At 36.9% G+C, this 19,035-nt stretch overlaps 2 protein-coding genes across 4 annotated transcripts; one reads left to right on the forward strand and one right to left on the reverse strand.

Annotated features, from left to right (window-relative positions):
* Positions 1 to 1,262: 1,262 nt before the first annotated feature.
* Positions 1,263 to 8,594, forward strand: LOC104240740 (uncharacterized). Of its 3 annotated transcripts, none has more exons than XM_009795621.2 (3): positions 1,263 to 1,483; positions 2,042 to 2,316; positions 6,966 to 8,594. In XM_009795621.2, the coding sequence occupies exons 2-3, from the start codon at positions 2,080 to 2,082 to the stop codon at positions 8,115 to 8,117; spliced, it is 1,389 nt and encodes a 462-aa protein (XP_009793923.1). In that variant the 5' UTR covers positions 1,263 to 1,483; positions 2,042 to 2,079; the 3' UTR covers positions 8,118 to 8,594. The 3 variants fall into 3 exon arrangements, with proteins under 3 accessions (XP_009793923.1, XP_009793924.1, XP_009793925.1); XM_009795622.2 differs by lacking the exon at positions 1,263 to 1,483 and adding an exon at positions 1,500 to 1,612; XM_009795623.2 differs by lacking the exon at positions 1,263 to 1,483 and adding an exon at positions 1,506 to 1,680.
* Positions 8,595 to 12,819: 4,225 nt separating this feature from the next.
* Positions 12,820 to 13,515, reverse strand: LOC104240742 (uncharacterized). Its single transcript, XM_009795624.2, has 2 exons — positions 13,192 to 13,515; positions 12,820 to 13,053 (listed from the first exon to the last, which is right to left on the reverse strand). The coding sequence occupies exons 1-2, from the start codon at positions 13,513 to 13,515 to the stop codon at positions 12,820 to 12,822; spliced, it is 558 nt and encodes a 185-aa protein (XP_009793926.2).
* Positions 13,516 to 19,035: the final 5,520 nt, after the last annotated feature.

A 19,035-nucleotide genomic window follows, 5' to 3' on the forward strand; every position in this document is an offset into this window, starting at 1 on the left:
TGAAATACATGAAAATACAGCATGATACGTTGAAAATACATTGAAATACAGCGTGATACGTTGACAGAGTAAACGACAAAAATCTGTTGTGTTTACTTAGTTAAGAAGAAGAAATGATTGATTGAGAAAATCCATTTACCGTCGTCATTCTTGTCGTGCGTCTCTCTTTCTATACGTTTTTTTGGTTTTTTATGGGGAAGAGAATGACATGTATCAAAGTAAAGAGAGAAAGAAAATAGTGTAACTGAATATTAGTGGCTTAAGGGTAAGAGGTAACCAAAATTAGATATTCTGCTATAAACATTAAAAGGTATTTATATAATATAATTTTTTAAAATAGTATTTATTTAAAATAAATAAGGTGTTAACCTTTGCTCTATAGGTATAGATTTTATGAATCAAAAATAATGTGAAATAAAGATACCAGTCAATAGAGAACCTTTTTTTTACAATTATGAATGTTTTATGGAATAGAAAAACTTGAAAAAAACACATATTGACCTTCTTTTTTTATTTCCAGTATTATGCAATTTTCACACATCTTTTGCCTATCTCGATAATGTTTTATTTTAGGACGACACTATTAGCTCGAAAATAAATAGTAGTAAAAAGAATTCGTTTTGAACAATAGATGTCTTTCACATCCAGCTATAACAATGAGTAATTTTTTAATTTCTAAATGGCAGTTCCAAAAAAACGCACTTCGACATCAAAAAAGCGTATTCGTAAAAATATTTGGAAAAGGAAGGGATATTCGATCGCATTAAAGGCTTTTTCATTAGCGAAATCTCTTTCTACCGGGAATTCAAAAAGTTTTTTTGTACGCCAAACAAAAATAAATAAGTAATAAAACGTTCGAATAATTTGAATCAACTTGAAAAAAGAATTCAATTATTCTTAAATTGTTCAATTATTATCTAATTGAATAATTTAACGATTTCCTTTTCATATTTGATATTGATTAGCTCATCAATCAATACGTAATGGAACTTGCTTCGCTTTTCTGATTGATAGATAAAATGCATTTGAAAGATAGAAGAACTTGAGATTTGATTTTTGAAGTTTCATTTAAAAGATTGAACTACTTTAGATTCGAATTTCTAAAGTTGCATTTGAAACATAGAATAAATTCAGGTTTGATTTCTAAGGTTGAATTGAAGATATTGAACTACTTCAGATCGAAACGGGTATACTGTACAAAATTTTATGCAGTATGGTCCCAAAAGTAAGTATATATGAAAATATTCCCCGGTTATCTTAGTAACTTTAGACGGGTTGGATCATGATGTAATAGTGACACAACTTATTTTGACCCCTTCAAATTTCATCAAACCACCTTATTGATATACCTACCCTCACTTCTTAGACGGAAGAGTTGTAGAATTTTGCTCAAAAACAAAAACTTAAAAAAAAAGAAGAAGAAAAAAAAGAGAGACGGTATTCTTCAAGGCAATAAGCGTCAACAGAAGCAGCAACCTTAAAGGTATGTATTACCCACATTTGCTATAATATTACAAACGGCTCGCCGATGAACACCTCAGTTATCTAGGGTTAGGGTTATCCTTTTTCCGGGGGAATTTCAGCTCCGGCGCGTGTCAATTTTGATGTTGATGTACGAATAACTTCCGCGCGTGGGGTTTTAGTTTTGGATTCCTGATGATCACTCTGATCATTGAATATGTAATGAGCTGATTTGATAATGCAGTAAATGAATAAATTAAAGTTAATTAATCCGGATAATTCTACTGAGCTGAGCTAAAAACTCGCAAGTCTCTAGTATTCAACTGCGTCAGTATATGTGATAGCACCAGTTGTGATAGCCTAGATCTATCCATGATGCAATTCAAAATATGAATATGCTCCGTTTTTACTGAATTTACGATTTGAGTATATAATCATTTGTACCTGTTTCATTACTCTTTTTTTTTTTTTTGAATGACGGTGTCTTGGTCAGCTTTAGCCTCTGGTGGGATTTGAAACTGAGAATTCATGATTCTCCTCCCACTTCATTGACCTTGTGTTGCATTACTTTCAATTTCAGGGTTGAAATCGGGAAAGACAGCAAATAGTGGAGCTGAAATGGCTCCGTTGGAGGGTGTGAAGGAGGGAGGAAGTATGGAAGAAGTAGCTTTGTGTAACTCGCCAGGAAAATTGATATTTGGGAGGTACTCCGATGCAGAAATGGTAGCTCAGCTGAAAAAACTTGCGCTAGATCCTTGTGATTCGAATGTATCACATCAGGGAATTCGACCATTATGGAATCAGATGCTAAGAGTGCGAGATGTTATGGCTCTTGCTGATAATGACTGTTCGTGGGTATGCTCATTTATGAAGTTTCTTTAAATATTTACCTCTATCATAGTAGCGCTTATCTTCTTATCTTCGTGGCGTTGGTTACAGTCTTGCAGATGTGCATCTTTTTTCACCTCTAGGTACTCCTTCTCCACGGAGGAGACTAAACTAAGCATCAATGAACTGTACTGGAGTAATGGAGAGAAACAGTTTAAAACACCAAAATGCAGGAATTAGTATGACTGCAGCTGAAATATATGGAAATTACTTTAGTCGGTGACTTTCTTTTAAGTACTGTTTGTTATTTATAATAAAAAGATAATGATGTAGTCCAATTAAATTGCTAAACGAAGTTAAATTGTGAACGTCGAATATTTACCAAATTGATATCAAATACAAGTTGGATTAAAGTACAGATAGATCATTTTTGAAGTAGATTTTAGAGTAGATTCAGATTAGATGGAATCCCATCTTGATTTCAGAATCTCCAAACAACCCTCAAACTTGGATCCTTGTTAAGTAGAGTCGCATAAAATTGGATGGACCCAATATTATTTTTGGGCTAAAGAAACAAATATATACTCCTTCCATTTCAATTTATGTGAATCTATTTGACTGGACATGTAGTTCAAGAAAAAAGAGAAGACTTTAGGGGTGGGAATAATACCGACCGAACCGAAAAAACCGACCGAACTGTAAACTTCCATTTATTCGGTTTCGGTTTTTCGGCTTATTCGGTCGGTTTGCGGTTTATGTTTTTTATAATTTCGGTTTTCGGTTCGGTACTCGGTTTTGCAACTTCTGTTTTCGGTTAAACCGAAAATCGAAGTTTTCTAATATGGGTCCTAAGCCTTTAGGCTCCTCTTAAGTTGTCTAGCCCAACTTTTTCATATATTTAAATTATAAAATTAGAAGCCCAAACCCAAATAAAGTCCCACATTTCTAAAAATTATCCCTTTTTGTTTGCCAATGCATTTTTCATCATTGTTTGTTTGTGCATCGCCAATATTGCTGTGGTATAATGACATTCATCTTTGTTTGCCACCGTCTCTTTCAGTTTTTAGAAGAAATAGTTATTACTGAAATGGAAGAAAACAATATTCTTACTATAACTTAATATTTGTTTATGTTTCACGGGAAGTGTGAGATCTAAAGTAGAAAACCTTTTATATAATAGATACTAATTCTCTTCTCATTTGAACTTGCTTAGATTATGCTTCTAGATGATTGTCTAAGTCTCTACGAGATAATTATATTGTAAGTAGTATTTGTCAAATAAATTTATATTTCGTACATCAACTAAATGATTTGACTAATCATATTATAAGTATCGCATTTTGGAGTTATAGTTGCATTAAAATATGAAATTAGTCATATTGTTTAGTAGAAAAAGTCCAATTTAAAAGCTCAATACGACAAGACCAAACCGACCGAATTGAACCGAAAATCGACCAAACCAAATTAGCAAAAACAGAAGAAACTGAACTAATTTTGGTTCGGTTAGTGGTGCATCAAATAGAAAACCGAAAACCGAACCGAACTTCATGAAAACCGAACCGACCGGCTGACGCCCACCCCTAGAAGACTTTTGAAATTGTGGTGTAAAATGGGGCACAAAAATTTGTGTGGCTAGAAATCATTGCATAAATGGAAATTGTTTCTAAATATGAAAAGGGGTAATTCTTTTTGGCACGGACTAAAAAGGAAATAGGTTCACATAAATTGAAACGGGGGGAGTATTACATTACAACCCTCTGACATGCTTTATGTTTTGAGTATATTTGTCTGCATGCATCATTGCTTCTGATATGTGTCAATCCTTCCTATGTAAGTACTTTTAAAGTCTAATTTACCCTTGTATGACTAGAAGTGTTTTGTGGCCAGAAAGGGATTTGTTGACTAGCCGTCCCAATTTGTTTGGGACTGAAGCGTAGTAGTTGTTGTACTGATTTATTGGTTAGCTGGGCATATTGATGAAAACACTTCTTGCACTATCCAGTACCATGAGTTTCATGTCCATCTGCCTGTTTTCTGTATAATAGTGCATGACTAATGATGATAAATCATAAATGACCAAAAGCAAAGAGACTTGATCTATTAGTTTGACATTTCATCATTTCCTGACAATTATGTAGGTAATTGTACAGCTATGAAGCATTTATTTTTCACTGATTTATTCCAATTCGGGTTCATGCCGGGTCGTTCCACCACAGAAGCTATACACCTTGTTAGGAGGTTGGTGGAACTGTAGAGAGAGAAAGAAGGATTTGTATACGGTGTTTATTGACCTAGAGAAAGCTTATGACAAGGTTCCTAGAGAAGTTCTTTGGAGATGCTTAGAGGCAAAAGGTATGTTGGTTCCTTATGTTATGGCAATTAAGGACATGTATGATGGGGCTAAGACTCGGGTTAGGACAGTAGGAGGGGACTCTGAGCCTTTTCCGGTTGAAATGGGATTACATCAAGGCTCTGCGCTCAGTCCGTTATTATTCGCCCTGGTGATGGATGCGATATCAAACCATATTCAAGGGGAGGTGCCATGGTACATGCTATTCGCTGATGACATAGTTCTGATTGATGAGTCACGAGCCGGTGTTAACGAGAGATTGGACGTTTGGAGACAGACTTTTGAGTCTAAGGGTTTCAAGCTAAGCAGAACGAAGACGGAATACCTCGAGTGTAAGTTCAGCGCTGGGCCGGGAGAAGTGGGCGTAGATGTGAGGCTTGAGTCCCAGGTTATCCCAAGTAGAGGCAGCTTCAAGTACCTTGGTTCGGTTATCCACGGGGGAGGGGAGATCGACGAGGATGTCACACACCGTATTGGTATAGGATGGATGAAGTGGAGGTTGGCATCTGGAGTCTTGTGTGACAAGAAAGTGCCAACGATACTCAAAGGTAAGTTCTATAAAGCGGTGGTTAGACCGGCCATGATGTATGGGGCTGAGTGTTGGCCTGTTAAGAACTCACATATCCAAAAGATGAAAGTAGCAGAAATGAGGATGTTGAGGTGGATGAGCGGGCACACTAGGATGGATAAGATTAGGAATGATGACATTCGGGAGAAGGTGCACGTGGCTCCTATTGATGACAAGATGCGGGAAGCGAGACTCAGATGGTTCGGGCATGTACAGAGGAGAAGCCCAGATGCTCCAGTAAGGAGGTGTGAGCGGCTGGTCGTGGAAGGCACGAGAAGAGGTTGAGGGCGGCCTTAGAAGTATTGGGGAGAGGTGATCAGGCGCTTCAGATTTCCGAGGACATGACACTTGATAGGAAGTTGTGGAGGTCGAGTATTACGGTTGTAGACTAGGAGGTTGTTGAGTCTTGCGTTACTTTATACCTTTGTGAGCCTAGTTCCGGTGGAGTTTTGTCTAAGATAGCTAGGGGCAGTGTCATGTCTTACTATTTTCTACTTTCGACGCAGGATCCATTTAATAGCCATCGTTTTTGCTTTGCATTTTTCTTCTGCATTTTATGTTCCTTTTTCCCTATGATCTCCGTGGTGAATTTAATATTCTTTCCTTTAGTCTTTTTATTATCTTGAGCCGAGGGTCTTTCGGAACAGCCTCTCTACCCCTTCGGGGTAGGGGTAAGGTCTGCGTACACACTACCCTCCCGAGACCCCACTTGTGGAATTATACTGGGTTGTTGTTGTTGTTTGTTGCTTGCTAAAAGGAAGGCAAAGGAAGTTGTAGATAATAACCATAGATCTTATCAACTTCCATTGGGTGCGATCATGTGAAGAATTGAAAGTCAAAAACAAACTAAGATACAATTTTGTAAATGCTCATAGATTCTGTATTAAACCACTAAAAGGTACAAGTAATCCAATTGATGGATAAAACTGCAAGCATGCCTTTCCCCCTGCACTGATGACTGTTTGTTTCTTCCTTGTATAGATAGATGCACATCTGCATCCGTAGATTTGATAAGTTTGTCAAAACCAATGTATGAGGCTAATACTAATTCTCTTTCGCTGTGGAAGTAGTTTGGTTTAGACTTGTACTCCAAATCATTATGCCTCATTGAGAGGCATTTAGTGAATCATTTACTGTGGGTTTTGTATACATTTCCTTGTGAATGAACGAATTATAATTGGATGAACAAGCACATTTTCCAAAGGGATTGCTGATGAATTTTGAAACAATTGTATGCAAATGCACATGTACCTCCTTCAGCTCCAAACATCGATCCACCTTCCTTTCCCTCGAGGCCTATTTCGTGAATATTTGGGGTTTAACTGATACTTCTGAAGGTTAGGAGCCATTAGCAGTAATCTGAAGTTTGTCACCAGTGCTTGGACAGAATGGATAAGAGGGAAAGGCTGCATGCATGTAAATAAATAGGAAATAGAGATTACTTGAGGATACAGCCGCTTTTTACCCCGCCATGTCTTTGCAGTATAGCTAAACAGCAAGATCAATTCCATTTTGTGTTCTTGATGTATCATATCATGAGTGAGACTGAATATCAATGTTCTTGTGGTTCTCTTGAATTCTGTAGCGTCTGAAAATTAGTTTCGGAAATTTTCATCCTTCAGGACATCACCCTGATTTAGTTGAAAAAAATTATGTTCTCATAAGTTCCTGAGCAACATCAAATGGTTCTTTTCCCCTCCCATTTTGCTGTAATTCTGCCATACTGTTAATAACATATTTTCTTGATTCGTTTGACAGAAGAAAAGAAAACTTCAACAGTTTGTGAAAGATCAGTTGAGATCTGCTCCTGGACTTCCAGCAGAGAAATTTAACCAGAAAAGTAAATCAAAACTACGTAGAGGACAAGGGCATTTTTCTCATGCCTCCGGTATTTCATGCCTGCTTAATTCAGTTAACTCTGCAAAAAGTTCTCGCCAAAAGAATTTCTCAACTTCGCACAGTGCATGTAGTTTACTGGCATTTGAGGACAATTTTCAAGAGCAGTTATCTTCAGAATTCTCCCTCCAGAATGATGCAAAAGATTTTGCTCCTACCAGCAAGGATTTATCTTCCTTAGTTGATTCTGACGAGTCAGTAAATGGTTCAGACCTGATGAGTCGTGATAATCGGACCCCTTCCGTTGCCTCCTTGCTGGCCTTGAATGATGCAATTCATAATTCAAGCTTGTTGTCTATGAAAGGATCAAGAAGCAGATCTCTACAACCACCTCGTCAATCCTTCAGGTTGCTGAACTTCATTGGCGACCACCTTCAGAGATTTGTTATTCCAGTTGGGCCTCGTTTCCAAGCTGAAGTTCCAGACTGGACGGAACTAGCAGACAAGGATGACATTAATAGTAAAGCCATTGACTCTGAAGATTCAAGATGGTTAGGCACCCTAGTTTGGCCTATTGAAATCGGGCACATGGAAGTCTCTTCTAGACCAATTGGAAAAGGGAGACCTCACTCCTGCTCTTGTCGGTCTCCAGGAACCACTAACTGTGTCAATCGCCACATTCTTGAGGAAAGGCTAATTCTGCAACGTGACCTTGGCCCTGCTTTCTTCAGTTGGAAATTTGATGAAATGGGAGAGCAAGTTTCGAAGGCATGGTCATCCAAGGATAAAGCGGCCTTTGAGTCATTGGTCAAAAGGAAACCACAACCAAGTGGAAAGAACTTTCTGAAGCATGCAGTAAAGTCATTACCACAAAAGACTAGGAAAACCATCGTCAACTATTACTTCAATGTTTTCATCCCCCGACAATTGAGCGTACAGAATAGGTCATCCAATAACTTGGTCAATATTAGTGATGATTTTACTGATGACATTAATGACACAGGCATGCATAAAGGAAGTGAAGGCCAGAGACCTGAGGGTTTGAAAAGTCGATACATGTGTCGGCCAATTTAATCCCTGGAAGTAGATAATCTAACAGGCTATTTTCCTCCTTTCAGGATGTTTGATAGGAGTGAACCTTTCGATACAAGTATGATATTTTAACCATGTTAATATCAGTTCAGTGAAGATCATTTGTTCAGCACATTTTTGGTCTATGGCGTTTGTTCTACATAGATTTCAGTAAAGAAATGTATTTCTTTTAGTATTAATCCATGGTACTTGTTCTAGCAGAAGTGTTCTGTGACTATTGGGTTCAATTTCTTCAACTTAGACGATCTACTCCAGCAGTAAACATTGAATGGGAATTTACTGTACTTTCGTCTAAGAATTGGGTTTTTAATTATTTTTTGTTTGCCCTTCTCATCACCTGTATCACTATTACTAGTATCGCGATTCTTTTCTTCGCACTTTCTAATTCTGTACTTTTTTGTTATTACTGTTCCAAGGGAAGAGTTTGACCCGGTGTGTCAATAAGGACACCCATATGCATTTCCTTTTGTTATGTTCTCGCTGCGCTCTTATGCCTTTAATTGAAGTATATATCGCCGATTCAATCTATCTTGATGGAGTTTTTCTAGTAGGTAGTGAGTAGACTATTAGAGGCAGAAAAACTACTCGTTTTTTACCTCTATCTTGGTGGAGTTTTTCTAGTAGGTAGTGAGTAGACTATTAGAGGCAGAAAAACTATTAGATTTGTGGAATAGATTTGTGGAGTAGTGAGTAGACTATTAGAGTTTTTCTACTCGTTTTTTTACCTCCTTTTCAACTTGGTTATAGTGTATAATATTGTTAAATTTGTGGAACGAGATAGTTTATAAGAAGGTAGCAGTCGCAGCTAAGAACAAAGAAGAGAAAGCTGAGGAAGAAAATGAATCTTCATTTCTGTTATTGACAACTATACAGTAACATGTCCTCTTTATACAAGTCGAACTACTATAACAAACTAGTAACTATGGTTAGCTAACTATAGTCTTCCAAACTATGGTTAAGTTATGTTACACTACTAACCACATCATTTATACTACTACACTCAACACCCACCCTCAAGCTAGAGGAGGTAAAGTTATTCTCCATCCCTAGCTTGGATAATAAGTAGCCATGTTGCAGCATGCTCAAGCCTTTAGTGAGAAGATCAGCTTGTTGATCAGCGGTGTTAACTTAGACAGTGTGAATCAACCCCGATTGAAACTTTTCAAGCACATGTCTATGTGTTTGGTCCGTTCATGAAAGACATGATTGACAGCAATCTGAATTGCTGACTTGCTATCACTGTAAATAGGAACTGGAGTTTGTTGATGAACCCCTAACTCTTTAAGCATACCAACGAGCCAAACAATCTCAGCTACAGTCGAGGCAAGACTCATGTACTCTACCTCAGCAGAACTTCTGGAAATTGTTGCATGAAATAAGTGAGTCACCAAACTTCACTAAGTATCATGTTATAGATGTTCTGTTGTTGGGACATGCTGCCCAATCAGCATCACAGAAGAATGATAGAGATCCAAAACATTCAGCCTTCATTAACACCTTAGACCAAGACAATGTTTAACATACCTCTAAAATTCTGAAGGGAGCTTCCATGTGAGATTATTTGGGACTGTGCATAAACTGACTTAAGTTTGAACTGCAAAAGAGATGTCAGATCTGGTGATTATCAAATACATCAATCTACCAAGTAACCTTTGATATGACCTAGGATCCTCTAGTAGAGTGTCATCAGTTGTAGAACCTGTGTGAGTATCAAACTCCAATGTGGTCAACTTAGCATTCAACTCTAGGATGAAGTAACAGGTTTGCAACCCGATAGACCCAAATCAACTATTAACTCCAAGTTATACTTCCTCTGATGCATCAAAATGCCCTCTCCACTTCTGGCAAATTCAATTCCTAGAAAATATTTTAGCTCTCCCAAATCTTTGATCTTGAAGCTATCTTGCAACTGTGATTTGGTCTTTTGTATTAGCTGTAGATCATCTCCAGTAATAATGAGGTCATCTACATATACTAGGATCACTACCAACTACCTTGAAGTTCTTTTTGTGAACAAAGAGTAATCTAGGTGGCTCTGTTGGAATCCTGAGGCAAGGAGTACTGTAGTGAGTTTGATATTCCATTGTCGAGATGCTTGCTTAAGCCCGTACATTATACATAAAAATGACTTGTCGTTAGAGACTGCAAAGCCAGGTGGAATGCATATAAACACTTCTTTAGTTAAATCACCTTGTAGAAAAGCATTGTAACCATCCATTTGGTAGATTGTCAAATAGTTGGCAGCAGCTAAAGCAATTACACTTCTAACAGTTACCATCTTCACTACTGGTGAGAATATTTCTTGTTAATCCAATCCTTCCTTCTGGTTGTACCATTTTGCCATAAGTCGTGCCTTGAATATTTCAACCTCTCTATTTGCCTTGTACTTAATCTTATACGCACATTTTCATCCTATGGCTCTCTTCCCTAGGGGGGCAAGGACACTATCTCCCAATTTTTGTTATCCTCCAATGCTTTTATTGTTGTTTGCATAGCCTCAATCCATCTTTTATCTTTTGCAGCCTCATAGTAACTACTGGGTTCTTGTTCATATGAAAGCTGAGATAAGTAGCTTTGGTACTTGGGAGACAGGTGATCATACCCTATGACATTAGTTATGGGATATCTACAATTATTGGTTTGTACCGCTTTGTCAACTCTAACATAATCCTTAAGCCAGATAGGAGGTCTAGGAATCCTGCTTGATCTTCTAACATCATCAATAGATGGTTCATTTGGCTCAGAAGCTACAGCTGATGCAGGAGTTCCTGGAAGGGACTCCGGATTCCCCTGGTCTAAGTTAGGCACTGGTGCTTTCTCGGAAGAAGAGGCATTTCGATAAGTCTGAGAATGAGTCAGCAGCAGGAGCTCATGCAAGAGGAAGAGAAGCCTCATGATCTACACCATTATGATTAGGAAATGATCTCATATCCAGATCATCTAGAAAAGACTGATCAGTCCCCACTTCTAGATTCTGAAAATGGAATGCTTCTTCAAAAAATGTTTCATCTCTATTGATGAAAAATACATTGTGCTCAAGATCAAGTAGCTTGTATCCTTTTTGAAGTGTTTCATACCCCAACAACACACACTTTACAGCTCAAGGCCCAAACTTATTAGTTTTAGGCAGTAAAGAAGCAAAATACAAGCATCCTATGATCCTTAGATGAGATAAGGAAGGCTGTTTGTGATACAACAATTCAAATGGCGATTTATTGTCAAGAATAGTGGAGGGCACTCTATTGATAAGATATACAGTTGTCTCAATACAATCTCCCCAAACTCTAGCTGGTAGATGGCCTTGGAATCTGATAACAATTGTAATTTCTAAAATATGTCTGTGTCTTCTCTCTACTACCCTATTATGTTGGGGTGTGTAAGGACATGAACTTTGATGTAGGACCCATGCAACTGAAATAGTTCTCTACAATGAGTATTGAAAAATTTACTTCCATTATCTGATCTAAACATCTTGACAGACTTGCCAAATTGAGTTTTAATCAAAGCAAGGAAGTCTTTTAGTATGAAAACTACATCAGATTTCAATCTCAATAGAAATGTCTAAGTCTATCTAGTGTAATCATCCACCAATGTAAGAAAAAGCTTTATTCCACTATATGTAGTAACCTTATAAGGTCCCCAAACATCCATGCAAATTAGCTGAAAAGGTTCAACAGTTCTAATAGTACTTAGTTGAAATGGCATTCTAGTTTGCCTTGCCAAAGGGAAAATCTCACACCTATGAGCATTATTAAAGTCTATATTATTTCTGAAATATCGTAATTTTCTAAGGACTGGAAGAGGTACATGTCCCATTCACTAGGGCCATATATCTGGATCTCCTTGTTTGATAACTGCAAAAGCTTTGCAAGAATGCGGTCTGTTTTGTGACTCCATTTAGGTCATGGTGTACATCCCATCTTCCTCCATACCAATCTTCTTCATCCTCCCAGACAAGAGGTCCTAAAATACACAAAATATAGGGAAGAAAGAAGCAAACAGTTTGGATCTTTTGTCACCTTGGAGACAGACAAAAGATTGAACTTGAAGGCAGGAACACATAGAACATTCTTAATAGTGTCACCTCCTGACAATTGACAATCCCCTATATGAGTAATTTTGGCAGAATCCCCTATTGGTAGTTGAACTTGTCCCGCATTTTCTTGTTTGTGTTCCATGGTGCAACAATTCTTTATTTCCTATCATATGGTTTGTAGCTCCTGTGTCTATAATCCACTTAGGAATGCTAATATTGTTATAAAGAAATGTACATGTCATTGCTGTCATAGTGCCACTTGATTCACCAATCGAGCTTTTGTTCAATAGTTGTAGGATCGGAGAATGTTGTTCATTTGTGAACATGTGTGTTGGAACTCCTTTATTTGTTTCTTGTGGGACATTGCTTTCTATTTGTTATGCATTAGCTCTTCTCTTAGGCTTAAAGTCAGGTAGATATCCCACTATTTTATAGCAATTATCTTTCGAATGACCTTATTTGTTACAGAATTCACGCTTCATCAACTTGTAGCAGCCTACCTTTTTATGCCCCTTCTGGTGACAATACTCATATTCTATGATGAAGTTCTTCCTTGGCTTTTTCCCTAACTGTGTGGTGAACATAGCCGTAGGCTCAACCTATCCTGTATGTGTGTTGAAATGGTTGCCTGAGATTATTCTCCTACTTTCATCTTGAACTATCATAAACATAAGCTTGATTAATGAAAGAGACATTAGGCATCATCAAAATTTGATTTCTAACTTGCTCAAAAATGTCGTTCAACCTCATTAAGAACTGCAATAACCTCTGAAATTCCAATTGTTCAACATAATTCTTAACAGGAGGTGGCGGTAATATAGCATCATATTCAGCCCAAAGGTCAGTTAATTTTGTAAAATAAACAGAAACAGACGATATCCCCTATGTAGAAGTAAAAATTTCTTTGTGTAAGTAATAAAGCCTCGATGCATTTACTTTGTCAAATCGTTCCTTAAGTTATGCCCAAACAGGTTAAGCATTCTCTGAGAATAGAACACCAGTAAGGAGGTGTGAATTAACGTTGCTCATCAACCACGAAGTAACAATGACATTACAGCGATCCCACTGATGAGCTAATCCCGGTCCAAAATCACTTTTCGAGGTAGTACCATCTACCAAACAGAGTTTATTCTTTCCTAGAAGAGCTACTTTCATAGCTCGACTCCACAACGTATAATTCTCTATTCCAGTTAATAACAAACCAATCGACAACGAACCTGGTCCATCAGATGGATGTAAGTAGAGTGAGTGATTATGATCTAGAAAGAAGTTCCCACTATTCACAGGTCCAGTCGGTGCTACTGCTGTGGTGGTGGTGTTGCCGGAATCATCAGCAATCCCCATGAAAAATTGCAGAAATCTACTCGCAATTACACAATTGAAGCAAAATTAGGGTTCCAATCACAGATCATCATTCCCGATTTGAAAGAAACTAAAGAAATTAAGGAAAAATTGAAGTTGATTCCCTCGATTACTTCGACTTTACAAAGAAATCCCTAGAATCGCTTAGTAATTTGCTCTGATACCATGTTAAATTTGTGAAACGAGATAGAGTTTAGAAGAAGGTAGCAATCGCAGCTGAGAACAGAGAAGAGAAAGCTGAGGAAGAAAATGAATCTTCATTTCTGTTATTGACGACTGTATAGTAACGTGTCCTTTTTATACAAGTCTAACTACTATAACTAACTACTAACTATGGTTAGCTAACTATAGTCTTCTAAAATATGGTTAAGTTATGTTACACCACTAACCACATCAATTATGCCACTGCACTCAACAAATATGACCTCATTTGTCAACTTGGTTATAGTGTATAATATTTGCAAAGAAGAAACAAGGAACAAAAGATATTAGGGTAAGAATACCGACGAACGGATGGGGAATCAAACTCTAGTATTCATATCAATAACACTCTTGAGAGTCGATTTGTTTAAAGTATAAGAAAGAAGAAAAAATCCCTATACAAAATTTCGCATGACTAATTTAGTTTTTTTTTCTTTTTCTTTTAGAATGATTAGGCATAACTAATATGGCTTTGCTTTGTAACAAGTACTAATTCAACCTCTGTATAATTGATGTGTTTGGTTTCGGCATACCACTCTATTGCAGCATATAGTTTCCATTTTCAAACTCTGCATTACTTGCTGGCATAACTATGCACCAACGTATGTATTGTTGTGTGTTAGATAAAATGTAGAGTAAGAATACACGTATCTCTCTATAACAAACATCCCTATATAACAATCATTCACTATAAAAAGTTATATTTTTCTCGAAACCGATTTTTACGTTATGTTATAATCTATATCCTCTATAACATCACTTCACTATAGCAGCCAAAAAATATCGGAACAAATGAGATTATAGAGAGGTTTGACTGTATAAACAAAACTTGAATTAGAATATTTAAAAATAAAAATGTCTCTAAAGTAGGCAATCTCTGCATAACAATTCTTCACCGCACAACGATCTTTAATTTATAGAAAGGCCAATGATGTGTTCTCGTTCAAATTCATTATTTCCAGAAATTCCACACGTAACTGAACAAAGCTCCATCACCTGGAGTAGTGCTGTATTCTGGGCCGGGCCCGGGCCTTCGTGGGCCAAACGGGCCGAGCTTCGTGGGCCTGGGCTCTGGCGGTCCCGGGCTTCGTGGGCTCAACGGGTGGAACCGGCCCGTGACGGGCCTAAGCCCACATGGTCCTGGGCTTAACGGGTCGGGCTCGTGGGCTTCGCGGGCCTAGCGGTTTTTTTTTAAGGCAATTTCTATCATGGGTATATTAAAAATATATATGTAGTATATATGTAGATCTAATTATTAAAGTGCTTGACGAAAAAGAAAAATAACAAAACAATAGTAAAACACTAAATTGTCATGCATAATATATTGTCTTGTAGTATATATATTGTATCTTATGTATATATATTATAACTTATTACTTATATATTTTCTTGTAGTATATATTGTATGTTATGTATATATATTCTCTTATATATTTTTTTGTAGTATATATTGTATCTTATGTATATATATTCTCTTATATATTTTCTTGTAGTATATATATTGTATCTTATGTATATATATTCTCTTATATATTTTCTTGTAGTATATATATTGTATCTTATGTATATATATTCTCTTATATATTTTCTTGTAGTATATATTGTATCTTATGTATATATATTCTCTTATATATTTTCTTGTAGTATATATATTGTATCTTATGTATATATATTCTCTTATATATTTTCTTGTAGTATATATATTGTATCTTATGTATATATATTCTCTTATATATTTTCTTGTAGTATATATTGTATGTTATGTATATATTGTAGCTTATAAATAATTCTAAGTAAAGACAAAGAAATATTGCGAAAAGATATTCAAGGGTAGAAGCAATAAATTTTATTACCAAAAATGGCATATCTTTCTTAGTCATCCTTCCCCCAATGGAATGAGCACAACAAGGTACTAATACCACCATTAGAAGGAAAAAAACTAAGGAAGATGTGCCAAAATACAAGTTACATATTAGTCTATGTATTATCTCTAACAAATCTCATAAATCCTTCAAGGTTCGGAGGAGGTTGCGTTGGTGGTGGTGGAAAAGAAGCTTGTTCATCACCACTTCCGGGCGAAGCCGAATCCTCCGCAAGTTCCGCTATCATTTCTTCATAAGCTTCATCTATCGCCGGTTGTGCTTCTGCAATTCCAAAGTTTCTTCTTTCCGAGCGGATCCAATCTCTAAACAATACTGATTTTTCCAAGCTATCCCTCATAGACGCTCTATGATCACCTATTTGCAGTCTTGCTTGACTGAAAGCGCTCTCTGATGCAACAGTTGAAGCTTGAATTGATAAAATATCCCGAGCCATCCTTGCAAGAACCGGAAAATGTTTTTCCCTTGCCTTCCACCATTCCAAAAGATCAAAAGAGTCGTCTGGATTCTCCTTTTCAAGTCCCTGAGACAAATAAACTTGAAGCTCATTTAGATGTGAAGTTTCATCATAATTATCACCTTGAGAACCCCTGAACTCCGTCCAAGATTTAAGAGCTTTTAAGCCCGCAGCTCTTTTAGACGATTGTGAGCTAGACGAAGTAGGGGTTGGAATAGTTGGCCTAGCATGCTCTAAGGCAAGTTGATAAGCATTATAAACTGTTTGAGCATTAATTTTAATTGAGGCTTTTGCATCTGCAAGTGTAGCAACTTCCTCATTTGAAAGATCTAAAGCCTTATAAATATTTGAATACCAAAAATGAGGACCTCCCAATTTCATTGTAGGATTTAACATTGCAGCAACACCATAAATAGGAGGGATAGGAAAAAAATATTTTTTAAACTTTTGTTTCATTTCATTTATAGCAAGTTCATAAATGTCCCCACCCTCACCAAATTCAACAAACAAATCAGATAGTGCTGCAATATAAACTAAACAGTTTGAAATAGTAGGATAATATTGCCCAGAAAATGCATTTGTAGCAATTTGAAAATGTTCTAAAAAATCTAAAAGAATTTTAACATTCGTCCAATCTTGAGTAGTAAGCATTTCATCATCATCCTCACCACCTACCCGAGAATTAAACGTTGCATTAATTGGGTTTCTATATTCATATGCAACTACTAAACTTTCGTACATACAATTCCATCTAGTCGGGCAAGGTTTAGGAACCTTTCTTTCTCTAAGGCCATATTCATCACATTTTTTAAAATACTCTCTAAGTCTACTTCTACGGTTTGAATAAAAAAGCCAATTAAGAGCCATTCTAACCTTTTCAATTTCTATGTTTAAAATTCGCATACCATCACCGACAATTAAATGATAAATATGACAAATACATCTAACATGGAAAATATTAGTAAATGCAGGATTTAGTGTTGTTGTAAGCATGCCTATAGCACTAGTGTTACTAGAAGCATTATCCATAGAAATTGCCATTATTTTATCGCTAAAGCAAAAATATCTACAAATATCTGCAACAGTGTTAGCTATAAACTTACCTGTGTGACGCGAATTAATTATTCTATATGCAATTATGCGTTTTTGCATTATCCATTCCTCATCTATCCAATGACTTGTAACAGTTAGATAATCACAATCATTACCACTTCTACCAATATCAGTAGTAATAGAAATCCGATTAGGTATATGAGTAAATAAATACCGCAAATATTGTTCATATTCATGTTTGAATTTATAAATATCACTCTTAACTGTTGCGCGAGGCCAACCTTTATAAGTAGGATTAAAAACTCTTCTAATATAATGAACCCAATTAGGATTAGAAGCAAAAGTATAAGGTAAGCACATAACAGTAATCATCTTTGCTAATTCTTCACGATCTCTATTTGGATCGTAATATAAAATACCTCCGGTGACAGTGTTAATTCCTGGTTGAACTAGATTTGAACCTGTACTAGGGTTAACCGCAGAATCTACACTTGTCCCCTCTAGCTGCGCTTTCATTTGAAAAAATCTAGCCTTATCTCTAGGGTGTGTTTTTATGTGCCTAGTCAAACTACCTGTGCCGCTACGGTCTCCAGTATATTTATGCGACATTAATTTCCCACAAGTTTTACACTTAGCCTTATTTTGTTCTCTTACTTGAGTAAAAAAATTCCAAACTAATGATGTTTCTAGGCGTTTAGCAGGTTCTCTATTAAAAGTAGGAGTTTCTACAGGTGGGTCGACCGGTGCATCAGTTGGGTTATTAAGAGGACTAGTAGGTGTATTATCTAAATCCGGTGATTGGGTTTCATCATCATCCTCATTTTCCTCATTATTTTCTAAGATAGTTTCATTAGGATAAAGAGCATTCATAATTTCATCATCTAATCTTTCACCTGGTGCAACATTATGGTAAAATTCACTATCGGTAAATTGAAAACAAGGGTGATCACTATCAAGAATTAAAGGAGGATGACGTCTAGGTTGGCGACTACTTTCACCTTGCTTATCTTTTCTAGGTCGGGGAGCCGGGGGAAGGGTAGTTGGTTGGCCACTACTTTCACCAGTTTTATCTTTTCCTTTACCAAACATTTTTTTCAAAGAAAATGCCATATTAATTATAATTATGCAAACTAAACCACACAAAAATATATTCTTAAAACGTAAGAGTTGAAACGAGTTTACCGGATTGCCGAACAACTTCTTGAAAATTGAAAATCGTTGAACACTTGAAAACTTCAATTCAACAACTTCACAATTTTTCACGAAATTTCAACAATAGATTAAGTAATTATAGTAGAGAGATTGAGAGAGATTGAGAAATATTGATGAATTGGTGAATAAAAATGAAAGAATGAGGGGTATTTATAGTTGAGAAATGGGGAAAAGTGTAATTATATAAAGTTTGGGGTTAAAATAAAGTTTGGGGGCCAAATGACCATTTTCTAAACTACCAAACGGTCAAAAAAAAGCCCCAAACGGCTACTTTTCAAATATGGCCGTTGGGCTGTTTTTTTAAAAAAATAAAATAAAATTATAGCCGTTAGGCTCGCTAGGCCCGCTGGGCCCGGACCAGGCCCGCCAGCCGATCCCGGGCTAAACGGTCCCGGGCTCGTGGGCTTACCAAAGAAGACCAGCCCGCCTCGGGCTTTAAGAGACCAGCAGGACCGGCCCACCAGGACCGGCCCACCAGGCCCGTGAGGCCCGTTAAGACCGCGGGCCCGGTCCGGTCCGGTCCGGTTCGGGACCGGCCCACAGTGCAGCATTAACCTGGAGCACTCAAGACAGTCGGGAATATAATTCTTCCATAACTTCTCACCTTAGCTCTAGAATTTCTTGTAAACGCAAAGACAACACTGAGCTCAAAGAAACTTTCTAAAAGCTATCGCCCACCGTATTACAGAAAACAGGATA

Source organism: Nicotiana sylvestris, chromosome 7 (genome assembly GCF_000393655.2).
Source record: "Nicotiana sylvestris chromosome 7, ASM39365v2, whole genome shotgun sequence".
In the NCBI taxonomy this organism is placed as follows: Eukaryota; Viridiplantae; Streptophyta; class Magnoliopsida; order Solanales; family Solanaceae; genus Nicotiana; species Nicotiana sylvestris.